The sequence below is a fragment of the Contarinia nasturtii genome, unplaced genomic scaffold (assembly GCF_009176525.2).
Source record: "Contarinia nasturtii isolate CC-2019 unplaced genomic scaffold, AAFC_CNas_1.1 Cnas_scaffold_864, whole genome shotgun sequence".
In the NCBI taxonomy this organism is placed as follows: domain Eukaryota; kingdom Metazoa; phylum Arthropoda; class Insecta; order Diptera; family Cecidomyiidae; genus Contarinia; species Contarinia nasturtii.
In genome coordinates, this window is record NW_022198211.1 from 594,746 (window position 1) to 617,609 (window position 22,864).

Below are 22,864 nucleotides of genomic sequence, written 5' to 3' on the forward strand. Positions count from 1 at the left end.
TGGCCACCATGAAATTGATTTTTGTCATACATTATGGCCTCCGTAAAAAATTGATTCTAATCATTGCAAATAAAAAGGCGGCTTTACGAGTAATAAACATTTAATCGTAGCCATAAAGTACTTCATTGAAAATCATTTTTGGCTTCACGTCCAAAATTCACATTTTATATCGGCTGAATGTAAGTAGCTAAGAATTAGCCTCCAAGTCCCCCCACCCCTTAAGGGGGTCGGAGGGTCAAAACCCCCAAGATATGATATTTTTAACCTGAAACTCCGAAATTCGGAATCAGCAGGCAAAAATACCTTAGGTTAGAATTGATATTTTTCTCATTCACCTTTTTGGCCAATTTTCAGAAGCCAAATCTAACAAAGTTGATTTAACATTTTTTTCGTTCTGAATTTTTGGATAAAGGTGAATGAGAAACCTTGTATTTTACATGTTGCTTCGAAATTGATTCAATTTGCAGATGAAACATGCTTCAGAATTTCAAACACATACACCTCATCCAAAACGTAAATCAAACGTCCACTTTGTAGTACTTATGCGATTCTCTATTGTTTTTTATTTTCTCTGGTTGGACATCGAACTCACAAACTTTGTGCGACGCACACAATGCTTGTATTTTCAATCTGCACACACATTTACATAAAAATTTGTCATTTCAAATATCAGTTTTGAATTTTTCGACTCCTGTCAAACTTCTATGTAAATGTGTGTGCAGATTGAAAATAAAAGCATTGTGTGCGCCCCACACAGTTTGAGAGTGCGAAGTCTAGTAGACTTAGTCTACTATGTACGCGCACTGGCAGTGTGCAAAACGCAAATCTGATTCATAGTCTTATAAATCTTTTCTGATCAAAAAATGTAACGAAAGTCGAGCCGTATAAAGACCATTTCGTTACATTATTTTAACACATTTTTTCTTCGCCTTCTACTTTTGTAGTAGATAATAGAATAAATAAACATCCATTTAAAATGTTGGGCAAATTTCCATCCGTATATTTAATTCGCTTTCATTTTCAGTGATTCGTTAATTGCTATTGACACTAAGACTTACTTCGAGTAATGTGCTAGGCAGCATTTGCTGGCTAGCAGTGCTAGTGCGATACGCTCGACGCATGGAAGACGCGTGTCTATGTGAAAGAAGCGTTCTATATGAAGCGCTATGTACGCTCGTACTTCGATTTATTTTATCCGCTGTACTTCTGTTATGTTGATGATTTTTTTTAAATGAAAACAGCAATAAAAATAAATCTTGGAATTGATTTTACTTGACTTAATTTTTTCTGATTGTTTAAATCAGGATACAAAAAAAATATATTATGTTTGAAAAAAACCTACACAGTAAGAAAATATCAGCCGACGCTCACTGTGTATGTTTTTTTCAAATATAATATATTTTTTTGAATCCTGATTTAAACAATCAGACCTAAGAACAAGGTCTTATTGTTTTGAACGCTTTGTTTTTGCATTAATAAACCGAAAAGAGTTTGAAATCATTATGTACACACTGTTCCATCTTGTTTTCGTATATCCGTCCTAGCGCAGTGTAGTATTTTAGTACTGGTGGCGCCATCACATTTACAGTACTTTTGGCAACACTGTTATTAGTGTTTTGACATTTCATGAAATGTGACATTAATGTTTGTTGATATGAACCGTGTTTGAGTTTTTGAAATTCTAATTTATTATTGTGAGTTTTTATATGTATTTTATTATTATGATAAAATAACAGTGAAAAAAATGTGTGAATTGGTAAAATTTCTTATTATTTACAAGGTGCGTTGTTCTTTGAGGAGTCAGTCAAAAATATATACCAGCGAACATACGAAATGAAGGAGAATATATGAGAGACTGAGAGCAAAAACAGCACGTCGCATCTTATCTCTTGCTTTCACTTCCAGCAACATAGTATGGATAATGTAGAGACGTGTGGAGTGCGTTGTTTTACAGGAAAAATATTCATGTTTGCTTATTATAACAGACTCCTTCTGTTTGATCAACACTAAAATAATAATATTTTCTTTGCACGCGCAGCAACATTTGACTATTTTAGTGCAGAAGGAGTATATTTTAATAATCAAATATGAACATTTTTCTTTCAAAACAACGCACTTCACCTGACTTCACCATACATTATCCATAGCAACTTGAAATTTTTGGATGTTTTTCTTGGATATTTTTTTTTGAATATAAGGTTGATTCACCAATATAAAAATGTTTAGTTAGTAAATTCCTAACCACGACATGCGTGATCTATACATCTCCATAGAGATAAATGAAATTCCAGTTACAACAAGCGCTTATTAATTCAAATAAAAATTAATGTCACACGTGTAGAAACGAAATGTTTACACAAGTTTTTTTCCTCTAAACAATGTATTTTGGTGTTTTAGTTTCCAACACGCTGTTGATCGAAAATTTGTATAAATATGTGATTTGGAGGAAATTTTACTTAGTTCATCTTCTCAATAGAACACAACGTTGAACATTTGCAAATCTTTCAATTCGCTTAATCCTATATTCTGTACAGTAAGTTGAATCTTCTTATATTTTTTTCACTTTATCTGATGTTTTCAGTATACTTATTACTTAGCATCAGTGATGGTTTTGCGTTAGCCAGCGTCTACACTGTCTGTGTGACTGTGTATGATAGTATGCGTGTGATAACGTCCAATTCTCCTGACGTGTGTTAGTGCTGGCTTACGCATTCGTTAGCCGGTGTACACAGTGATGGAAAATTGGCCAGCTAATGTGCTCATCACTGCTTAGCATAAAATAAATTTAGCTTTTATTGTTTTTTTCAGTAAACGGTGACAAGGAAAATGTCAAGAATGAGCTTGAAAATCACGTTATGGCTTTGCGTCACTTCAATTTCAATTGTTCACATAGTTGCTTCAAATCCATCTTTAGTCTGCCCAGGGCATATGCCCAATGGTGTTCATACTGGAAGATTTATTGGAATTATCGACAAAGATGACTGGGGTACGACGAATTACATATTTAAACCTGATAATGGTGATCCTGGATGTGTCCAGTTTAATTATAAAGAAAATGAAGTACGAAGCAAAATTATCGCGAACGCATTTTTGTTAAGAGCTCACGTTACAATAAGCGTTGGCGGTGTACATTGGATAACAGGGATTGGATACTAGTTTAAAGCATGACTGATGATAAATTTCCTAAAAATCATTTTAAATTATCTGAATTATGTACATTTTAAATCATGTTGTCTACAAAGTTTAATAAAAAAATGTTTTGATCATAAAATAATTTGATAATTTATTTGACAAACTATTCTTAGAACCAATATTTCATATTCAAATTGATTGCCGAGAAAGCAAATATAACATTAAAATCGAATGAAATTATGAAATTTGGTTATTTGTCCGTACCACCCTCCTACCTCGAGAGGAGGGGCTGCCAATAATATAATTTTCCAATTAAGCGTAGAGTCATTTGACCTACACTTATGTCCAAGGCTGTACAGTGTACAGAAAATGATCCTACACTTAATTGGAAATTTTCAGTATTGGTGCCCCCGCCTGCTTAGGTTAGGTAAAGGTAGTATGAAATATGGGCTTTCATCATTCGTTCATACAAATTTATACACAATATTCACGTCCTATTCATCATATATACGATTAAAATTTCTCGCCTATACCAGTCAATAAGGTGTATTTTAAACTGCAGAATCGAAGAAGATCCGCACAAAAGAGAATGAAAAAACATGCCATAGACGAAACATACACGAAATATACACCAAATATATGCAGTTATGCAGATTTATTTGCGCGTATTACAGATGATTTTGCAATATAGTTCACTATTCACAGTATAAATCGTATACATTTGAAGATAGAAGCCCCTAGACTTTTTAAGACCAAGAAACGTAACATAGAATGTTGGATTTGGAAAATTGCTACCCAGAACAAAATTATGAGTATAGCCAAAAAAAGAGGTCAGATTTCTGAAAAAATTACCCAGGTACACTTTCAAACAAAATATTATACAGGGAGAAATCATTTAGAACTCAAAAATGACATATGTTACACAAATTAACCAAAAGTAACACAAAAATAACAAATGTTACACAAATTTCAGAAAGAACCATGCCTTAAAGGACTACCGACGAAATTTGAGCCAAACCCATTCATTCAGAAATTACGACACTTGAAACAACCCAACCTGTTCCATTTTAAGCAGTCCCTCTCCCATTTTTTCCGAATCCAAGCCTAATTCAATTGAATAAAATTAAGAATGGGAGAGGGAGGGCTAAAAATAGAACACAAGACCTTCGATCGCACGACCGCTCGTTCAGTCTTGTTAGATTTTCAAAAATAAGCCATGTCTCGCACTCGTTATTCGCTTGTACATGGCAAGATAATGTTGATATAAAAAAATTCTTTTTGTCATCGATGACCAAAACGTGGCAATATTATGTATTGTCAACCAGGTGGATTCAAAAATCCAGCCTGATTTATTGAAAACTTATTTCGTTTAAAAAATTTAATGTTTTTCGTTTAGAAAAGTGAAAACTTTATTTATCGTTAAAAGTGGTCACTATTTTCAATTATTATCACACTCATGAATCATTCGGTAATTTTCCATCGATAAAACGTACGCTAGAAAATGCCAGAATTTACATACGACTATACAAATAGACTATTATTGAAGGTTCTTTGTAATAACACACGCCTTCTTCACAAGTGGTGACCTTATCTTCAAAACAAAAACATCTAAGAATTTCAAGTTGCTATGGATAATGTAGAGACGTGTGGAGTGCGTTGTTTTACAGGAAAAATGTTCATGTTTGCTTATTATAACAGACTCCTTCTGTTTGATCAACACTAAAATAATAATATTTCCTTTGCACGCGCAGCAACATTCGACTATTTTAGTTCAGAAGGAGTATCTCCATAGAGATAAATGTAATTCCAGTTACAACAAGTGCTTATTAATTCAAATAAAAATTAATGTCACACGTGTAGATTGTAGAAACGAAATGTTTACACAAGGTTTTTTCCCATAAACAATGTATTTTGGTACCTTAGTTTCCAACACGCTGTTGATAGAAATTTTGTATAAATATGTGATTTGGAGGAAATTTTACTTAGTTCATCTTCTCAATAGAACACAACGTTGAACATTTGTAAATCTTTCAACTTTTAAGCAATCTTATATTCTGTATAGTAAGTTAATCCTTCTTGTATTTATTCACTTTATACTTATTACTTACCATAAAATAAATTTAGGTTTTTATTTATTTCTCTGACACATTTGAAATCAAAATAAAAATTGACGAAATTGTTGAGTGTAGAGATGCATAGTTTTGCAATATTCAAGAGATTAGTTACATGTTTTTTTAATATTTTATTCACAATTCAAACTTTTTCTACAAAAAATTAAATTAAATTTTAAATTATTTATTGAATAATTAGGCCCACTGTTACTATTGCAATCACGATGTCAATGTAATAATTATTATGAAATCGACAAACAATGTCTAAAAAATAACTCTGTGTTTCTAACTTGCGAATAAATAGTAGAGGCTTTTGTCAAGCAGCAAGTAAGATTTTTACAGCTCTTACAAATTTTGTGATCAGATTTTGAACTAAAGTTTTATACCTTTTATGTTCGAGATTTACCTAATTATAGTGTTGAGCGTCTGTGCGTTCAATTTATAAATTATTAAACCAACCTTATTAACTACTATTTTTTTCAACCAGCAAGACTCAATATCCAGTTTTAATAAATAAGAAAACGCCAACTTTAAAAAAAATGAGGTTACTTACTGTAATAACGATAACGTTGTTGTTCAACTTGTTGTACGCTGGAGATGTCGATTTCAAATTTGGAGATGAGGACGAGTATCGTAGCTCTATTGTTAAATTGAGAGAACTGGTGAGCAGAGTAGCTGAGCATATTAATGGCGTACGAATTTTGAATTCAACCTCTGGAAGCGATACCTTAACAATCATAAATCTTGAAAGTTCCAGGAATAACAGAGTACAACTCGTTATGCAAAACAGTAATCTATATATCGTTGGTTTCGTGTTGCACGATGATTTTCATAGATTTCCAGGCCATTCTAATGTAACTCTGAATATACCCAACAAAAACATCACCACCACTAATTTTACCCTCTTCGGTTCCAACTACGATAGTTTAGAAAGGGTAGCTGGACGACGTTTGGAAGATGTTACAATCAACCCAAATGTAATAAACAATGCCGTCGAAAGCTTATATCGTTATGGCAACGGTAATTCGGATATCCCGGCAATGGCGCGGGGGGTGATGATTCTTATAGTATCCATTTCGGAAAGCGTAAGATTCAGCCGTATATCCAACGAAATAAGCGATAACTATTATTCGTATGTAGTGGGATTAGACGGAGCAAGCCTAGTTCATAGTTGGGATAGCCTTAGCGAATATGCGAATAACCTTCAAAACAATCCCCATTCCACAGCATCTTTGCTCTTACGACTATATGAAGATGTTGGTGATTGTGTCAGAATGAATTTGCATCAAATTTTGGCAGTGGCCTTGATGTGTAAACCACCTTTGCGCCCTCGCATATTTGATAGCAATCTTGGCAACTTTGCAGACTCGGCTATATGCCCACCTAATGAAATGAGCCAAAATGTTCTTATAAATAATCAGTATTGGCCAAAAGCTCTTGCGATTAGTATTCTTTTTTAAAAATTTTTTATAACAAAACTGTTGTTACAATGTATGAAAAGAAATTTTTTTTTTTTAAATTTAATTAGCTAATACTTGAAAATTAAAAACACTGTTAGAATTAAAAACGAATTGATGGTATTTCATGCGGTAATAAAAACATGACTATAACAACGAATTAGAAAAAAATTATTTTTGGTGATGCGCGCTTTCAGGTGGTTTAAAAAAAAATCTAATTTTGATGAATGAGCACTTTAAAAATTCAATGAAAAATGGTCCACCGGGGGTTTTTTGGCACTAATCTGGCGTTAATTTTGCAAAATAAATAATTTCGACACTTTTTTCATGAAAAATTAACAAAAAATTGGAATTGTGTATTGAAGTTTGACATGGCCTGGAAATGCCTATGTAATTTACATATAAACGAGTGAGACTCAAACATGTTCTTCTTTTTCCATCAAATATACCAGTGGCGCCACCAATTTTACATATAAGCGCATACAAAATTTTCAATATGGCTGCGCCCATGAGAGAGAAAATTTCGTCTCATTCATTTCCGCCCCATGAAGTTTGATGCTATTGTCTGTCTGATATTGTAATGACATGAAACTTTGCACAGAATGTTTTTTCTGCAAAAAATAATATATCGAAAGTTTGAATAAATTTCAATACAAATTAAGTGTATCTCCCATACAACATTTTTATTTTCGTGGTCCCATTTTTGCCAAAATATGCATTCGAATTTATTCCTATACCTTGAGCGACCTCGTCTCTTTTAAGCTCATTTTTTTCCACTCAGATGTTGACATTCTTTTAGTATTGTTCCTCCGTCAATGGATCGTAGGTTTTAAGATTTGGTGCGCATAAACAAAACATTTCGTTCAAAAGAATTTCAAAGCAACGACCTTTCCCAATCACAGCTTCAAATACAAAAGAAACACAGTGACAAACATATTTGCTTCCTTAAAAAAAGAATGAACGTTCAATTCCTTTGAAAAGAAATTTTCAGACTTTGATGAAACATTTTTGGCGGGTCATGCGATTTCATTGTATTTAAATGGAACGGAAACTTCAGCAGCCGCATTATCATATGCTTTGTATGAGTTGGCTCAAAATCCAAATTGTCAAAAGAAACTTTACAAAGAAATTGAGAGCACAATCGCCAAATACAATGGGAGTATAACACTCGAATGTTGCACACAGGACATGATCTATCTCGATGGAATAATATTTGAAGCTACACGAATACATTCGCCAGCACTTTGGGTTCGAAAAGTATGCACAAAAGCATATCTTTGGCCGAAAACTACTGAACAAACCGAACCGATTTCAATTGATGCGGGTACCACTATTGCCATTCCCATACTGGCAGCTCAAATGTGAGTATACTTTTTTACAAATCTTTGAACTTGATTTAATATCAAGTTTTTTATGTGGAAACAATCTTTTTCGCAGGAATCCGAAATATTATCCAAATCCAAACGAATTTAGGCCATAGCGATTTACTGATAGAGAACATAATCGTCACGAGAGAGGCCAAGAGTCTGTCTTGGAATGTGATACACAATAGCACAGTCCAAACTGGAATTGGTTTACATCGCTTTGAATTTCACAATCAAAATATCCCCACAGCATAAACCAATCAATCCACAGACAATGATATCGTATCCAACGGATGGATTTTTAATTCAATTTGAATCACGATAATAATTTACACCCCTATAACAAGTAAACACAAGCTATGAAACAAACCAAATAAATTGATTCGGATAATTGCATCATCATTAAAATGAAATTTGAATTAAACGAAATAATTGCATTTTGTATAAAAGTTTCTTAAATAATTGAAGTTGTATACAGCTTCAGGAGGTATTGAAAAAGTTTTTGTAATAATGAATTATGACCAGGGCTCGGAAAGTTTTGCACGTGCATGTTGCATGCATATTTTGCAAATTTCGGTTTATCGAGCATTTTTTAGATTTTTTCATGTATATTTTCAATATTTCCAAGAAATTGAAACATAAAATGGAACATACCAGTATGAAAAAATAATTTTACTATAAACAAGAGAACGATAAAAATGAATATAATACACAAATGAACCGCTTAGAATAAAAGTAAATAATGGTAGAAAGTTAAAAAAAATTTCAATCATAAAGTGCTATGAAAATAATACTCGATCAAGAAAAAAAGTGAAAATAAAAATCGATCATAAATTGTGTTTGCCTTTTACGTATTCTCACTCATTTTATGATCGACTTTTATTTTCACTTTTTCCCTTGATTGAGTATTATTTTTACTCATTTTTTGATCGACTTTAATTTTTAATTTTTTCTTGATTGAGTATTATTTTCACAGAACTTTATGATTGAGATTTTTTTTTAACTTTCTACCATTATTTACTTTTGTTCTAAGCGGTTCAAATCAAACTGTGTGTGTCTTTCAGAATCTGTTTCATAAATTTGAACATTTAAAACAAAATTTTGTTTTAGCTTGCAATTACCACCATTGAAAATGAGAAAAATTTGAATGGAACTAAAATTTCAATATACCAAAAATATTTTTTTTGTATATTCGAGCGATTTTGTGGATTTTTTTGCATATTTTGCTAGATATTTTGTCATTTTATTTTGCATATTTCCGTGCATATTTCATTGTTTGTTTGTGCATAACTGTCCGAGCCCTGATTATGGCAATTGGTTTTTTCGACTTTCGATTCAGTAATACATTATAATTTTTTAAATAGTTTAAGAATGTTTAGTACGGTTTTTGAGACAGTTCATTCAATTTTAGTAGTTCAAATGTCAACAAACGATATATTTATAGAGATGCATATTGTTGTTGTATATATTGTGAATGTCATTCTGACACCTTATTTTTCATACAAACAGATGTGGTTAATGATCAATTTTGTGGTGGGCTATTGAGATGCGCAATTAAGTATAGAGAAAATACAGTGCAGTACAAAATAACTGATATCTGTATGATATGAACATTTGAATCTTTCTTTGTAAACCCGAGTGCAAAAAAATAATTTGAAGTCAGTCAAGCGTAAATGAATTAATTCGAATATAGATGGCTAACTTGATAGGTTTTCATAGAAATTTTTCAAATCATCATTGTCTTAATGCAAAGTTGACTATTATCGATAATATCGACTATAATCATCTTATTTCGTTCGAAACAGTCACATATAGAGACGGTCAAAACGTCTTACTCGGCTAGTCAGCAAATATTTTTACACACGGTTACCAACAAGGTCATTTTAATTCTCTACAATCGTTATCAATTGAGAAAGATATCATGCTCTCACTTTTTTTCAATTTATTTTTTTGTCGCGTTGTGTGATAGACAATCACGACGAAAAAGAGCGACTACTATTAGTTAAAAAGTCGACTTCAACCTTTGAACAACGTGAGCGCATCGCAAGCAATAAATTCAAAGTAAAATGTTTTTTATTTTGCTTTTGTTGGGTGCCATTACTTTATTTTATGTTTGGTTAAAATGGAACTATTCGCACTGGAAGCGAAACAATGTACCTGGACCGGATCCAACCTATATTTTTGGTAATGTTGGGAGCACATTAAATTTTTCTGAACATTTCGGTATTGTGGCTGAAAATTGGTACAAGTGAGTTTCAAATAAGAATAAGCAATGGGAAAAAGAATACAACGTGAATATTTTTCTACTATTTGTCAGAAATTTTCCAAACGTACCCTATGTTGGCTATTATAAAATGATGAAGCCGGCGGTTTTGCTACGTGATCCTGAACTTATTAAAGATGTCACAACAACCAATTTCAATAGTTTTCGAAACAATGATGCTAACATTAGTAAGCGATTCGATCCATTAACAGCGACAAATCCATTCTTTTCGGAAGACGATGATTGGAAAGAGGGTCGTAAATCAATTTCTCCAATGTTTTCACAAAACAGAGTAAATGTTACGCAGCTAAATTTATGAAAACTAATTTTAACTCATTTTCTCTATTGAAAAAATATAGTTGAAAAACATACTGCCAGTGATGAACGAAGTTGCTGATGATTTTATTAAATTTATTAAATCGTATCCAACCAATACGAATTTCAATGCAAAAGATGTAAAATACAATTCAAGTGAAAAATATATTGCATTTCGAATTGACTCTTTTCGCATATTTGTTTGTAGCTATCAACCCGATTTACGACGGAGAATGTAATAAAGACTGCATTCAGCATTGATCCGGGTTGTTTTGAAAAAGATGAGCAAAGTGAATTTTTAAAAGTTGGCAAAGATTTATTTGCACCGTCGTTTTTAGTTGGTTTGAAGTTTTTGGCAATTCCATTTTTGCCAAAATGGGCATTTGAACTCATACCAGTGCCGTGAGTTGTTTTAATACATTTTCATAAAAAAAAAATTTTATCGATCGGAATATTGATGATTTTTCTAGATTTGTTCCGCCAGCAATGGATACCTGGTTTCGGAATCTTGTTCGTATAAATAAAAATTCACGGTCAAAGGATTATCAAAGTAATGACTTGTTCCAAACATTGCTTCAAATTCAAGAAAAACACAGTAAGAGTGTCTTAACTTATGAACTCAATGACATTTTTTTTTGTCGCAATCCAATGAAATTCTTGATAAATGCCGATTGATTTTCCCTTAGATTTTGACGAAACATTTTTAGCGGGTCATTCACTATCGTTTTTCATGGATGGTACAGAAACGTCAGCAATTGCATTATCATTTGTTTTATATGAGCTGGCTCAAAATCCGCAGTGTCAAACAATATTATATGAAGAAATTCTTAGAACAATTACCAAATATGATGGAAAAATCACCTATGATGCACTGCAAGAAATGACTTATCTTGAAAGTATCATTTATGAAGCAACAAGACTTCATCCTCCAGCTTTATACTTGGCAAAATTATGTAATAAACCTTATACTCTGCCGAAAATTGCGAATCAACAGAAACCAACAACCATTCAACCTGGAACCAGTATAACTATTCCAATCTTAGGAATTCATATGTAAGTGCATTACATAGACTATATCTCTATTATAGATCATTATCGTTGGTTAAATTAGCGAGCACTGAGATTAAAGTGTCGTGGTAAAGATTCTAATATAAAATCATTTTTGTTACTACCTATGTTTAGGGATCCGAAATACTACACAGATCCAGAAAAGTTTAAACCAGAACGTTTTAACCAAGAAGAACAACGTAATCGTCACAAAGAAACATTCCTTACATTCGGAGAAGGACCGAGAATTTGCCTTGGAATGCGATTCGCCGTTCTTCAAATGAAAGTCGCCTTGGTTCGAATCGCTTTGAACCTGCATATTAAATTGTCACCGCAACACAAACCAATTGTTATTGATACGCAGTCGCTCTTACTATATCCAAAGGATGGAATTCTACTTCAATTTGAATCACGCCAATAAACTTACACCGCATAAGTCACACGTGCACAGTTTAAGTGGCAAAACCAAAGTTTGATTGATCAATTATGTTATTTACACATCGTTATAACGTTGCAGTCTAATAGAATCACCCTTTCGCTCACCTTCGGTTGTTTTGTTCTCTTGTTTATTCTGAACAAAATTGTGCTGATGAATTGAAATAAATTAATATAGTCAATAATATGTTTGACACAACTTGAATGTTTGTCGCGTTTGACTTTGAAATGCAAACTTTGATTTTATTTAGTAAAATTGAAAATGGTGACTCTTTCAATTTTCAATTTCTAATTGAAACATTAGATTCATTGTAATGTCTACAAGTTACAAAAAAATAAATTGTATGTTAAAAAGTTGGTCTTTTCTTTTGTTTTCACATAACCGATTTGAATTATGGTTAACAGCTTTAGTTGTTTCATTTAGCACAGACAGATTATTAATGTTAATTGAAACTTTGCCGCAGTTCTCATTGTTCAGAATGTAAATGAATAGCGGATGGAAGAGATACTTACGACGACTATTCAGTTTTGAAACTATCCAGACGATTCATTCAATAATACATCTAACCACCCCAAAGCGGTTCGTGTAATCAAACAAGATGATTGGATTCTGTAGAAATCCTTGCTTTTATGAATGTTTTTTGATTGATTTGATGGTGTTGTGTGATACGAGTTTCTGGCGTGATTGCAATTAACTATTTGATTCCATGTATAACATCAATCAATTTCTTAATGATGTTTAAGCAGACTTTCAATTTATTATGTGATTTATACCGCTCAGCCCTTTGCAGTCACTGTATTCGGATGATGTCTAATGTGCTGTTTGCATTTGTTTTTGCAAAACCATAAACTAGAAATTTCTAAGGATCGTTAACTTTGAACAATAGCAACTAAGCATTTTATTCATCAAATTTACGACACTAATTCATTTGGTGCATTCAAAGTTGTGAATCGAGTGAATTCAACCATAAGCAAACGCAACATAAAAACATAATATTGTATGTGAAGGATTTAATCAGAATTCAAAACGCAAAGACGCATTGTCGACAAAATACAAAACGGAACGTAGACCGATAAGTTACTTAAACATTTAGGACTATCGCCAATTTTTCTTTACGGAGCGAATCAATCAATATTCGTTGTTGCGTGTTTTCTGCATGCACATTTCGTATTTAAAAGCAAATTTAGATCGCATTTGCCATATTTATTTGATGTGAATGGGAAAATCACCGAAGCAAAATTCCATTCAATTGAGCATGGCATATCTTTTTACTACTGCTATGAAGATGTTTGGTTAAAAAGGGATACATCTGTATTTCGATTGCCATTTGGTTACCAGTAGTCGTCGAATAAATGATGTAAAAGATGAAAAACACAGAAAGAAATCTTAGAATATTTTCAATGAAAAAAATCAAAAAGAATCGCTCTCATCGCGTCTGTCTGGTTGCGTTGAAATGACGGAAAAAATTATGTGTTACGGTGATGTTATTGGAGCAAAAAGAGTTTTTGGCATGATTTTTTTTGTCATCTTAAATTCAATGGAAATACTCACACACAACACGACAAAAAATCATTCAAAACATTTGCGGTGTGACAAATAACAATATAAATGTCTATGTAAAATACATGAACTCCAGACAATTTCCGTTGAAAAACATTTCGTTTTCCATTCAAGCTTCAGATTTAAATCTAATGGAAAACTTCTATCGAAAAAAAATTGATTCAATTTCCAATCATTGATTTTTTTCGTCTCTTCTAGTAGTGTATGCTGTGGCGACATTCAAGATAAGGTAACAGAGAAAGTATGAGAATGCATTGAAAGTGATTTGCACTTTTTTCGTTCTTTTGATTTTCTTTTCACTTTCATTTATGATTCATGTTCAAGCATTCAATGTAATTCGACTGTTGTCGAATTATTCAATCAAGCATCAAAAACCGAAATGCTTAAGGCCAAATAAATGAAAAAAAAAAAATCTAGATGCAAAATGAACTTCAGTGGACTTAAAAACTCGAATAATCCATTCCATAAATGATTATGAGCCAGTTTTTTTGTTGTTGAAATTTTTTTTCTTGTGGTTTGTCAACCCAATGTCGTTGAAATGTTATGAGTTTCAGTGCGCGCATAATGTCTGTGTGACTTAATAGCATCCAATGCCTGAAGCGATTTGCATCATATATTCTTCCACGGATTGTTCATGTTCACTTTTCAATCGAATTTGATTCCAAATACACTTGAAAAGTGAAAGTCGGACACGAATACAGTTCGAACAACACTTTCACACCAAAACAATATTATGACTAGAATTGGATCACGTTCCATTTTTTTTGAAATCCAACATTTACATCGTACAATAGATCGATTTGTCAATCGTAAGAATTGAATAAAGAGGAATTGATGCAAAGCAGACAAATAAACATCAATTTTCAATTTTTAACTGTTATTGTGTGAATTTCGATTGTTTTAATTAAATTTTCTTCAAAAAGTTAGATTCTCATGTTAGATTTCATCACATGTATGCATTGAAACATTTATAATCGAATGGAAACAAGATGAAAATCTATCAACCCTTGATAAATCACTTGTCATTACTTTGTTTACCATTTGTCTGTAGCAATATGACAAAAATCCAGTGGTGAAAATTTCTTAGATAAATAAAAATGTCAAATCAAACAAACATTTGTAGAAGAAAGTATTGTCGAATAAAACAACAAATCGACTTATCGAGTTGAGACGTTACAATTCACAAAAAAAGAATCGATATATTCAACTCTTTTGTCTGAACTTTTGTTGACCTTTGTCTTGGCTCCAATTTATCAACCCAATAAATCCAAGACACTGCGCTCATTCGATGCAGGTTCAATTTAACAGCTTTTAAATTGATGGTACTCTTTGAATTTTCGAAATCAACCAAAAGTGATATTAATCATGATGTTTGAAAAATTACGCATACAGATTACAGAACTATTGAATTTACATAGTTAATAAATTGATTTGTGCTGCACGACCAAAAACAGCACTTCCAAATAATTTCAAGCACAAAATTCTCAACGTTTGGAACGTGATCCGATCCCCTACGACTACTAAGTTTTCCGCAGTTTGTTAACACGATAACTCATCCTCAAGCAAAGTAATTTCAATGACTGAGCATGTGATTTGTATTTAGGTAAAAGTATTACGGAAACTGGTGGTCACAACAAAATCAAACCAAAAACTATATCCATTTTTTTGTATTGACGATCTTTTTTTATTTTATATTCAGTAGAAAAGTTCGTCTTACAATGGATTTTATTTCAGTTTATTTCAATGTATGGAGTTATGTTTCGTGGATAAGATAAGATAAAGAAAATTATCAATTCTATTCTACTTTACATTCGATAAATATTATTCTTTTTATTTATTTATAACTAGAAAACATTTTGCTATAAAAGTTCATTTAGTGCATTAGTTTTATAATAAAAAATTTAATAAAATAAAATAACTTTAATAAAAAAATCAGTAATAATACATTTACTTATTTGATTGATTTTATTTGTTTTATAAGTGAATTTTTATATTTTATTGAACTACTACAATTTTTTCCATAATTAGGGCAGTGTAGAAATACAACTAATCATGAATCAGCAATAAGTTTGATTGAATTTGATTACAATTTGAGATAACTGTAATCAGATATATTTGATAGCTTCTGTTGTTTACGTACAAAATATTTCAACAATCTGTAGTGTACTATCTGTTTACGGTTATAAATAAGTCAGTGTTCAATCTACAGTCGAACGAAGTACAAGTAAGGCTCACTTTTGATGATAAAAAAGCATTCAATATCATCTTTTGTACATTTCAGGTTCGGTTAGAATTTGTATAACATTTAAGATGGTAAAAAAGAAAGAGCTAAACATCAGTAATTGTGGATTTGATCATGATTATGCAGACACGTTGGTTTGTTCGCAATGGCAATCAAAATCAAACAGTGCTCTTTATTTGATTTATCGATGGTCATTTGAAACATTTGCGACTGTCATTTTCAGCATTTCATTCTATTCATTTAGTCAAATGAAGCCTATAGAATTTTATTTTATATTTTTAACACATTGGGGTGTTCTAATAAATATGATTCTTGGCATTTATGGTGCGTTATTAGTTACATATTGGCACTGTGACACCGAATATAGGGGTAGATAATATTTTTCGATACTTTGTGAAAAATATGAGAAACAATAGTTTGGTTCTTTCTGACAGAAAATATTCAGAAAAAAGAAATCATCCCCACGGCATTCAAAATCTACTGGGCGATTCACAATTGTGCACTAGAACTGTCTCTTGTAATATCAATATTTTATTGGTTTATTCTATACCCAAATAGTAGTGAGTGATAAAATTGTTTTCGCAGCACAACTAATGACAAAAAATTAACATAATTCCATGTGGGAACTATTTCGATTTATAGATCAACCTCTCAGTACACCAAACGTTTTGGTACATGGAATGAACTCTGCCATAATGTTTTTGGACTTGCTCGTCATAGCATTTCCAATGAGATTGTACCACGTTATACAGCCGATTGGCTTTGGATTGTGTTATACGATTTTTTCAATCATTTACTACTTATGCGATGGATATGGTTTGTGAGTAAAATGTAATCAATTCAAGTCAAGCATTTAATAAATCACATCTCCACATTTCAGGGATAAAAGCAAAAAATATATTTATCCGCCTTTGAACTGGGAAACGCCAGATAAAGCACTTATTACTGTACTCGGAGTGCTTATTCTAATCATTGTCATTCATACAGTTTTATTTTGGATATATAAACTTCGGGTATTCATTCAACGACGATTCTTTACCACGGAACTCGTTTTGGCATATGAAGACAGGAAGGATGTTGAGTAATCGGTTGTTGTCGCATCAATGAACTTGAAAAATTGATATATTTTGATCGAATGTATTGGGAAGCAACATTTAATCGCTTTTTCAATTAGAAATGTTACAAAATAACATTTATCAACATAAACATGATAAGATTACACAATGACGATGATTGCTTTTTACTTTTTCTCTATTGGATTCATTGACATAATAATGATTGATGATAACATAATTAAAAAAAATTATATCTACATATTGTTTGTCGCGTGTGAAAAATGATATATTGTAAGGTGAAGAGAATCGTGTAGGTCGAGCACTTATAAACATGATACTATATGTTTGGCTCTTGTTATTTTAGTGAAATGACCTTGCCTAAAAACGTGTTTAGTTTTTGCACTCAAAATCTGATTTTTTCTTATCACTATGCTCTTTCTCCTAATTTCTTATCATGATTCAAAGCGATATACATTAACCCTCCGTTTCGTCCATTTTATCAGTGTTATCCAAATATGCATGCTCATTTTAATACTATGGTAAAATTTCTTTTCCCAACTATATTCTTCTCAAGCAACAGTGAATCCGGTGTGAAATTAAAGCTTGGATCTATACGATATTAATTAACTCAGAGTAAAGCTATTTGAAGCGTTGTTCACATTTTAGATTATATGATGTATATTCAGTTCAACTGCCAGTTTTTATTTCCGTTCAGTTATTGGAATCCACAACGTAAAAAATGGTAAATTTATAAAAGTTCTAAAAGACAAGTTGATTGTTTCCCAAACAGTTGTTTTTGTTTTATTAAGTATATCATTTATTTTATCTTCGTGTCATCATTATTATAGATTATGGCCGCTGAAATAGAAATTAAAATAAATTACAAAACAAGTATTCGGCGATTAGACTGAGTCACCGAAAAATGAGTAAATATATCATCATATACGAACATTTATGATCGATACAGCCGTTGATGTTAGTACAATAAATATGTTTAGTTTTGTCAATCGTCGAAACTTTGTTAAAAAAAATAACGTCCTTGTAGATATAAATATAGAATTTGGTCATAGACTGACTTTTACGATTACCTCAATTAAACATACTAGTTCAGGTAATCTTAATTTCCAAATAATTTTGTTATCAACACTGAGTACATTTCACTCCTACTTCTTTTGATTCCATATCCACTTATCAACAATGCGGCATTTACTAAAACGAGTTGTCTAGCTTAAAATAATCGGAATATTGAATACTTCATAAGAATGTCTGAATATTTATTATAAAATATCATTTGAATTTTGTGACCATTTGATCATCTCTTCTTTTTTAAACCAGAGGTCGATTTCACGTAACGCTGCTTCCACTGAATCCGAACCGAGGATAAGATTTCGTTCAATATCGACACTAAGATCCCCGCGAATTGTTCCTGGCGCTGACAAGCTTGGGTCGGATTTTCCCTTGGGTGCAATTTTTACAGCATTTAATCCTTCCCAAACCATTGGTACCACTGGGCCAGAGCTCATGAACTTTAACAATGGATTGAAGAAGTGCCGATTGGCATGTTCTATGTAATGTTCTTTCAATAATTCTTCATTTGCCTGATCAGTTGAAATAAGAATAAATTTTGATTTATTATTATTATTATTGGTGCTAGAAATTTAAAGCTTATGAAGAACGTTCAATCTAACGACGTGTTCTTCAAATAGATAACACTTGTTTAAATGCAAAATAATTCCGATTCCAATCGTTTGAAATCGAAGAACAGCAGCACAGTTTTTTCGAAACTATTCACTTACCATCATTAATTTCAAAGCCAATAATTTTAAGCCTTTTTGCTCGAAACGTTGAATAATTTTTCCAATCAATCCACGCTGTACTGCGTCAGGTTTCAAGATAATTAATGTAAGTTCACGTTTGTTAGCTACGTTTGCTATAGATATTTACGGAAAAAGAGTTAATTTTGGCTTTTTTCATCAAAATCACAAAGGCACTATGAATATGTTGAGTCTCTGAATTTTAAAGAAATTAACAATTATATTCTATTTATAACACTTACAACTTGACATCTTTGTGAAAAAATCAGTTTTCTATTTGGCAAATCACGACGATTCTATTCTCAAATACACATTTAATTTTTTTCAGGGAAAAAAGACAAAAACAACATGACAATAAAAGCAATGGTATATCAAAATATGGAGAAATGGTCAATTTGAAAATTTGTGTGCAAAAAAACTGACTCATCAAGTTATCTTATCAGAATTTTTTGTGAGTCAGTTTCTTGGCACACGAAACTTTATAAAACACTTCGAATAAATACAGTTTTCTATGAATTGAGTGTATAAAAGCAAATGTTATTTTGGATTAGACACATAACGTGTGCTCACTTTACTATAGCATTCAAATAGTTCAGTTAACTTTTCAAAGGCGATCAACAATTAACAAAATTATTGAATTTGACAAAAGTCATGTTGGTTATCAAAATAGTCTTATTATTCTTTATTTGTGGTACAACTTTCTTGATATTCACAGAAGCAGGTAAATTAGCACGATTTCATCGATTTTACTTAAACAATATATATTCTAGGGGGAGACACCAAAGAATAAATTCCAAATCCACTATATAAATTACTAATCCAGCTATTCCACTAATCCAAAAACACAAATGTCAAATCGAAACTATTTTTCCTATTCCATGCACTGTTTCCGTCAAAAATGCTAATTCCGCTATTCTCCACTATTCCATTAATCCATCAATAGACGTCAAAAGAAATGTCAAATGGAATTGAAGTGAAACAATTTTTGCTATTCCATCCACTGTTTCGCTATTCCACGTGAATCCATTCACAGACGTTGCTATTTCATTGAAATTTCTCGAATCTTTACACTAAAACACACAAGAGATAAACCCCACAAATTATTTTAGGATTCCTATTAAAAAATGAATTTGTTAGGTTTCCTTATAAAATCGCAATATTTTAACAGGAATCCTGATAAATTGGCGCGCTTAAACGTCAAAGCCAACTTCACTGTGTTGAAACAAAACATGTTTTATTATTTAAAGGTTTCCTAATAAAATGTTGCCATATTATAAGGAAACCTTACAAATTAATATTTTAATAGGAATCCTAAAATGATTTGTCAGGTTTATTTTTTGTGTGAAGTCTAATGCTATTCCACGTGTCTGCCCCCTAGTATATATTTTATAATTTTTGAATTTTTATACATTATCTTTAACTATTCTAGCTAACTTCTATTCATTTTTATTTAAAATTGCAGCGACTGAAACATACGATAGTGATAGCCCGTATGAAATAAACAATACATTCAGTAATGTTACTAAAAGACCATCGTATGGAAATACAACTAGACCGGCTGGTACTACTAGCCGGCCAAATAAGAATGTTACAACCATATATACAACAAAACGTCCAATTACTAAATATACAACTAGACATCCGACAAAACTAACTGGGTACGAGGGTTTCAGTTTCACTGCACAAATAATCATAATTTCTATTATAGTCTGCGTCATCATAGCCGCGATATCATATTTTATATATAAGTCAAATATCATCAAGAGACCAAAAAGAGTTTTGAATAATTCTTTTTAGAAAGAAAGCTTTATAAATTAAATTCTTAAAAAATTAGCTAGCATAATTTATGACTCAACTAAAAATGCAAACCTTTCCGATAAGTGCTTATTTATTTAGGATTAAAACATTTTCGCTTCCACTCAAAAAAGCGTTTTTTAAATAGTACACTGACAAAACTAAGGTTATGATTTTGACAACACCGTGTTGTAAATGCTTACATTCCAACGAATGTTGTGAAGTAGCCAACAATTGTTGTCATTGTGAATACGTACAATGGCATATATTATATGTATTCACAACGACAACAATTGTTGGCTACTTCACAACATTTGTTGGAATGTAAGCATTTACAACACGGAGTTGTCAAAATCATAACCTTAGTTTTGTCAGTGTACATTTATCATTTGTAAATCATCAAAATATGTATAGTACAAACTATTCTTAGTCTATTTTTAGATAAAAAAAAAATATTTTTGCAAAAATAAATTAAAATAGATATTACAAATTTGTTGCCCCCTTCGACATTTTATATTGTTCGGAGTCAGTAGGATCAACAGTAATAGAACACAACAGCAAATATTTATTAAACATTCGTTTTTATTTAATGCTCTTGCTCAGACGGTGGTGTGTGGTGGACTATTCAGTACTCACTCTTATACTAAAAGTGATCACTTCATTTGGCGGCGTCTTTGCTTCTCACAGACATATACAATGTCATTGCTTATCGAATAGATATACACATACGCTTGATACTCTACTCTCTTAATCAATACTATATTGATTGATGTACTATGCTTTCAAAAAATAATGAACTTGTTAACATTTGCCTCCATAGTAATTTCCACTCGATCGTTATTTTTTTTACAAACATCTCCAATTCAAATCTCATTTGCTTTCAACACATTTTATTATACAGAGGCTAATATATATTTAATATAATAAGAAGTTAAGTTATTTTTTAGTATAGCAAATCATTAAATTAGAAATTTTATTGTTAGAAACAGCCAGCAGTCCTATATGATTCGACAGCAGAAAACGCTATAAATTTGTAAGTTTCGACGCAATCAATGGGTCCCATAAAAGTGTTTTGCATAAAATTTCACTGTCAATTAGTATTTTTACTGCGCAATTTCCCGTTCCTCGATTCATATGAATTGTTAAGCTCCAATAATTTGGAAAAAAAAGAAAAACAAACACATAAAATTGAATTACTTATGTTTAATGAAACGGCCCGCATGTTGTCATTGAACATGACATTTATTAAATCACATTCCACTGAACGTTTTAAATGTTCTGCAAATTGATATACAAATGCTTACGATGAATGGGCAGAAATATGTCTACTTTGACAAGTTAAAACGACGCCATCGTTTTGTGTTTTGAATTGGTCAAACCAGAAAGGCTATATCTCTTCAAGATGAGGTTGTTAAATGGTTCTCATTGTAATTCCAGTCGTAAACTCCCGTTTTCTAGGCATATGTCATCATAAATCATGCAAAATACTAGTGAAAATGTACAAATTCGAAATTTTATCGTTCAGCCTAGAACGGTTATTGTTTAATTGCAAGTGTCCTTTGTTCCATGCAGCACTTGATCGCCTTCGAGACGAAATTTTGTCATTAAAACATCCAAGTTATAGTGGTCATAACTAGAGGAATTCATTAAATGCAAAATTAATTCATTGTGTACGAGTTGGTCGAACGGGTTACGAATGGTGATGCTCAACATTGTGTTTGCAATTAACCGAATAGCTTTATGCTATGCAAATTCGAACACAATTTGGTTAGGAGAATCAATATAGTCATTGTGTACTGAAGTCAAAACAATATCAGCAATCTCATTGAATGTACAAAATATTTCATTTAATTAATTATGAATCGTTATTAAAAGCAAAGTTCTGAGAACTCAATTGCACCGACTTGATGCCTCACTTTGGATATGGCATTTGAGGTTTGTGAATGTGTGAGTGAGTATTAGCAATGAATCGTTAACACTGTTTTGCCAACTAACTGATTTTTCATCGTACATTTTGAATAATAAAATTGATTTTTGACCATTTCCAAGTTCTTTTCTTCATTTTCTCTTTCTCAAAATTTCGGAAATTTATTAAAAATTGGACAATGAAAATTCCAAAATTAAACGAATTGATCCAAAAAGTTTTCCCCGTTATAAATGGGTTAATTTTATATTGCTTGTGTTATGCATGTCAACAACCATGAGTACGACGTGAGTAGATCATTTAAATGAGTTATTTCTAATATTGAATTTCATCACTCATAAGTCATAACC

General features: G+C 31.7%; 4 protein-coding genes and 1 long non-coding RNA gene across 8 annotated transcripts; 4 read left to right on the forward strand and 1 right to left on the reverse strand.

Annotated features, from left to right (window-relative positions):
• Positions 1 to 2,403: 2,403 nt before the first annotated feature.
• LOC116342546 lies at positions 2,404 to 3,274 on the forward strand. Its single transcript, XR_004201258.1, has 2 exons — positions 2,404 to 2,533; positions 2,809 to 3,274. It is a non-coding gene; the product is annotated as an uncharacterized LOC116342546 (long non-coding RNA).
• A 1,783-nt stretch (positions 3,275 to 5,057) lies between these two features.
• On the forward strand, positions 5,058 to 6,860 carry LOC116342490 (nigrin b-like). Of its 4 annotated transcripts, none has more exons than XM_031770132.1 (3): positions 5,058 to 5,193; positions 5,443 to 5,570; positions 5,731 to 6,860. In XM_031770132.1, exon 3 carries the CDS (start codon positions 5,783 to 5,785, stop codon positions 6,701 to 6,703), a length of 921 nt encoding a protein of 306 aa, XP_031625992.1. In that variant the 5' UTR covers positions 5,058 to 5,193; positions 5,443 to 5,570; positions 5,731 to 5,782; the 3' UTR covers positions 6,704 to 6,860. The 4 variants fall into 4 exon arrangements, with proteins under 4 accessions (XP_031625992.1, XP_031625993.1, XP_031625995.1 ...); XM_031770133.1 differs by having other exon boundaries at positions 5,735 to 6,860; XM_031770135.1 differs by lacking the exon at positions 5,443 to 5,570 and having other exon boundaries at positions 5,085 to 5,193; positions 5,735 to 6,860.
• A 3,191-nt stretch (positions 6,861 to 10,051) lies between these two features.
• Positions 10,052 to 12,481, forward strand: LOC116342440 (cytochrome P450 9e2-like). The gene is made up of 7 exons (XM_031770050.1): positions 10,052 to 10,312; positions 10,382 to 10,619; positions 10,687 to 10,782; positions 10,851 to 11,044; positions 11,113 to 11,237; positions 11,329 to 11,695; positions 11,825 to 12,481. The coding sequence occupies exons 1-7, from the start codon at positions 10,131 to 10,133 to the stop codon at positions 12,108 to 12,110; spliced, it is 1,488 nt and encodes a 495-aa protein (XP_031625910.1). The 5' UTR covers positions 10,052 to 10,130; the 3' UTR covers positions 12,111 to 12,481.
• A 3,324-nt stretch (positions 12,482 to 15,805) lies between these two features.
• On the forward strand, positions 15,806 to 17,155 carry LOC116342544 (protein rolling stone-like). Its single transcript, XM_031770205.1, has 5 exons — positions 15,806 to 15,909; positions 15,967 to 16,296; positions 16,362 to 16,487; positions 16,570 to 16,747; positions 16,808 to 17,155. Exons 2-5 carry the CDS (start codon positions 15,996 to 15,998, stop codon positions 17,010 to 17,012), a joined length of 810 nt encoding a protein of 269 aa, XP_031626065.1. The 5' UTR covers positions 15,806 to 15,909; positions 15,967 to 15,995; the 3' UTR covers positions 17,013 to 17,155.
• Positions 17,156 to 17,956: 801 nt separating this feature from the next.
• Positions 17,957 to 19,118, reverse strand: LOC116342548 (nucleoside diphosphate kinase-like). The gene is made up of 3 exons (XM_031770208.1): positions 19,039 to 19,118; positions 18,779 to 18,912; positions 17,957 to 18,580 (listed from the first exon to the last, which is right to left on the reverse strand). Exons 1-3 carry the CDS (start codon positions 19,046 to 19,048, stop codon positions 18,260 to 18,262), a joined length of 465 nt encoding a protein of 154 aa, XP_031626068.1. The 5' UTR covers positions 19,049 to 19,118; the 3' UTR covers positions 17,957 to 18,259.
• Between the last annotated feature and the right edge of the window lie 3,746 nt (positions 19,119 to 22,864).

Coding starts and splice junctions, on each gene's coding strand:
- LOC116342490 (XM_031770132.1), top strand. CDS start 5,783: ATGAGGTTACTTACTGTAATAACGATAACGTTGTTGTTCAACTTGTTG.
- LOC116342440 (XM_031770050.1), top strand. CDS start 10,131: ATGTTTTTTATTTTGCTTTTGTTGGGTGCCATTACTTTATTTTATGTT. Junction 10,620..10,686: donor CAATGTTTTCACAAAACAGA/GTAAATGTTACG, acceptor GAAAAAATATAG/TTGAAAAACATACTGCCAGT. Junction 11,045..11,112: donor TTTGAACTCATACCAGTGCC/GTGAGTTGTTTT, acceptor TGATTTTTCTAG/ATTTGTTCCGCCAGCAATGG.
- LOC116342544 (XM_031770205.1), top strand. CDS start 15,996: ATGGTAAAAAAGAAAGAGCTAAACATCAGTAATTGTGGATTTGATCAT. Junction 16,297..16,361: donor CTGTGACACCGAATATAGGG/GTAGATAATATT, acceptor TCTTTCTGACAG/AAAATATTCAGAAAAAAGAA. Junction 16,488..16,569: donor TATTCTATACCCAAATAGTA/GTGAGTGATAAA, acceptor TTCGATTTATAG/ATCAACCTCTCAGTACACCA.
- LOC116342548 (XM_031770208.1), bottom strand. Junction 18,581..18,778: donor TGGCTTTGAAATTAATGATG/GTAAGTGAATAG, acceptor TCAACTGATCAG/GCAAATGAAGAATTATTGAA.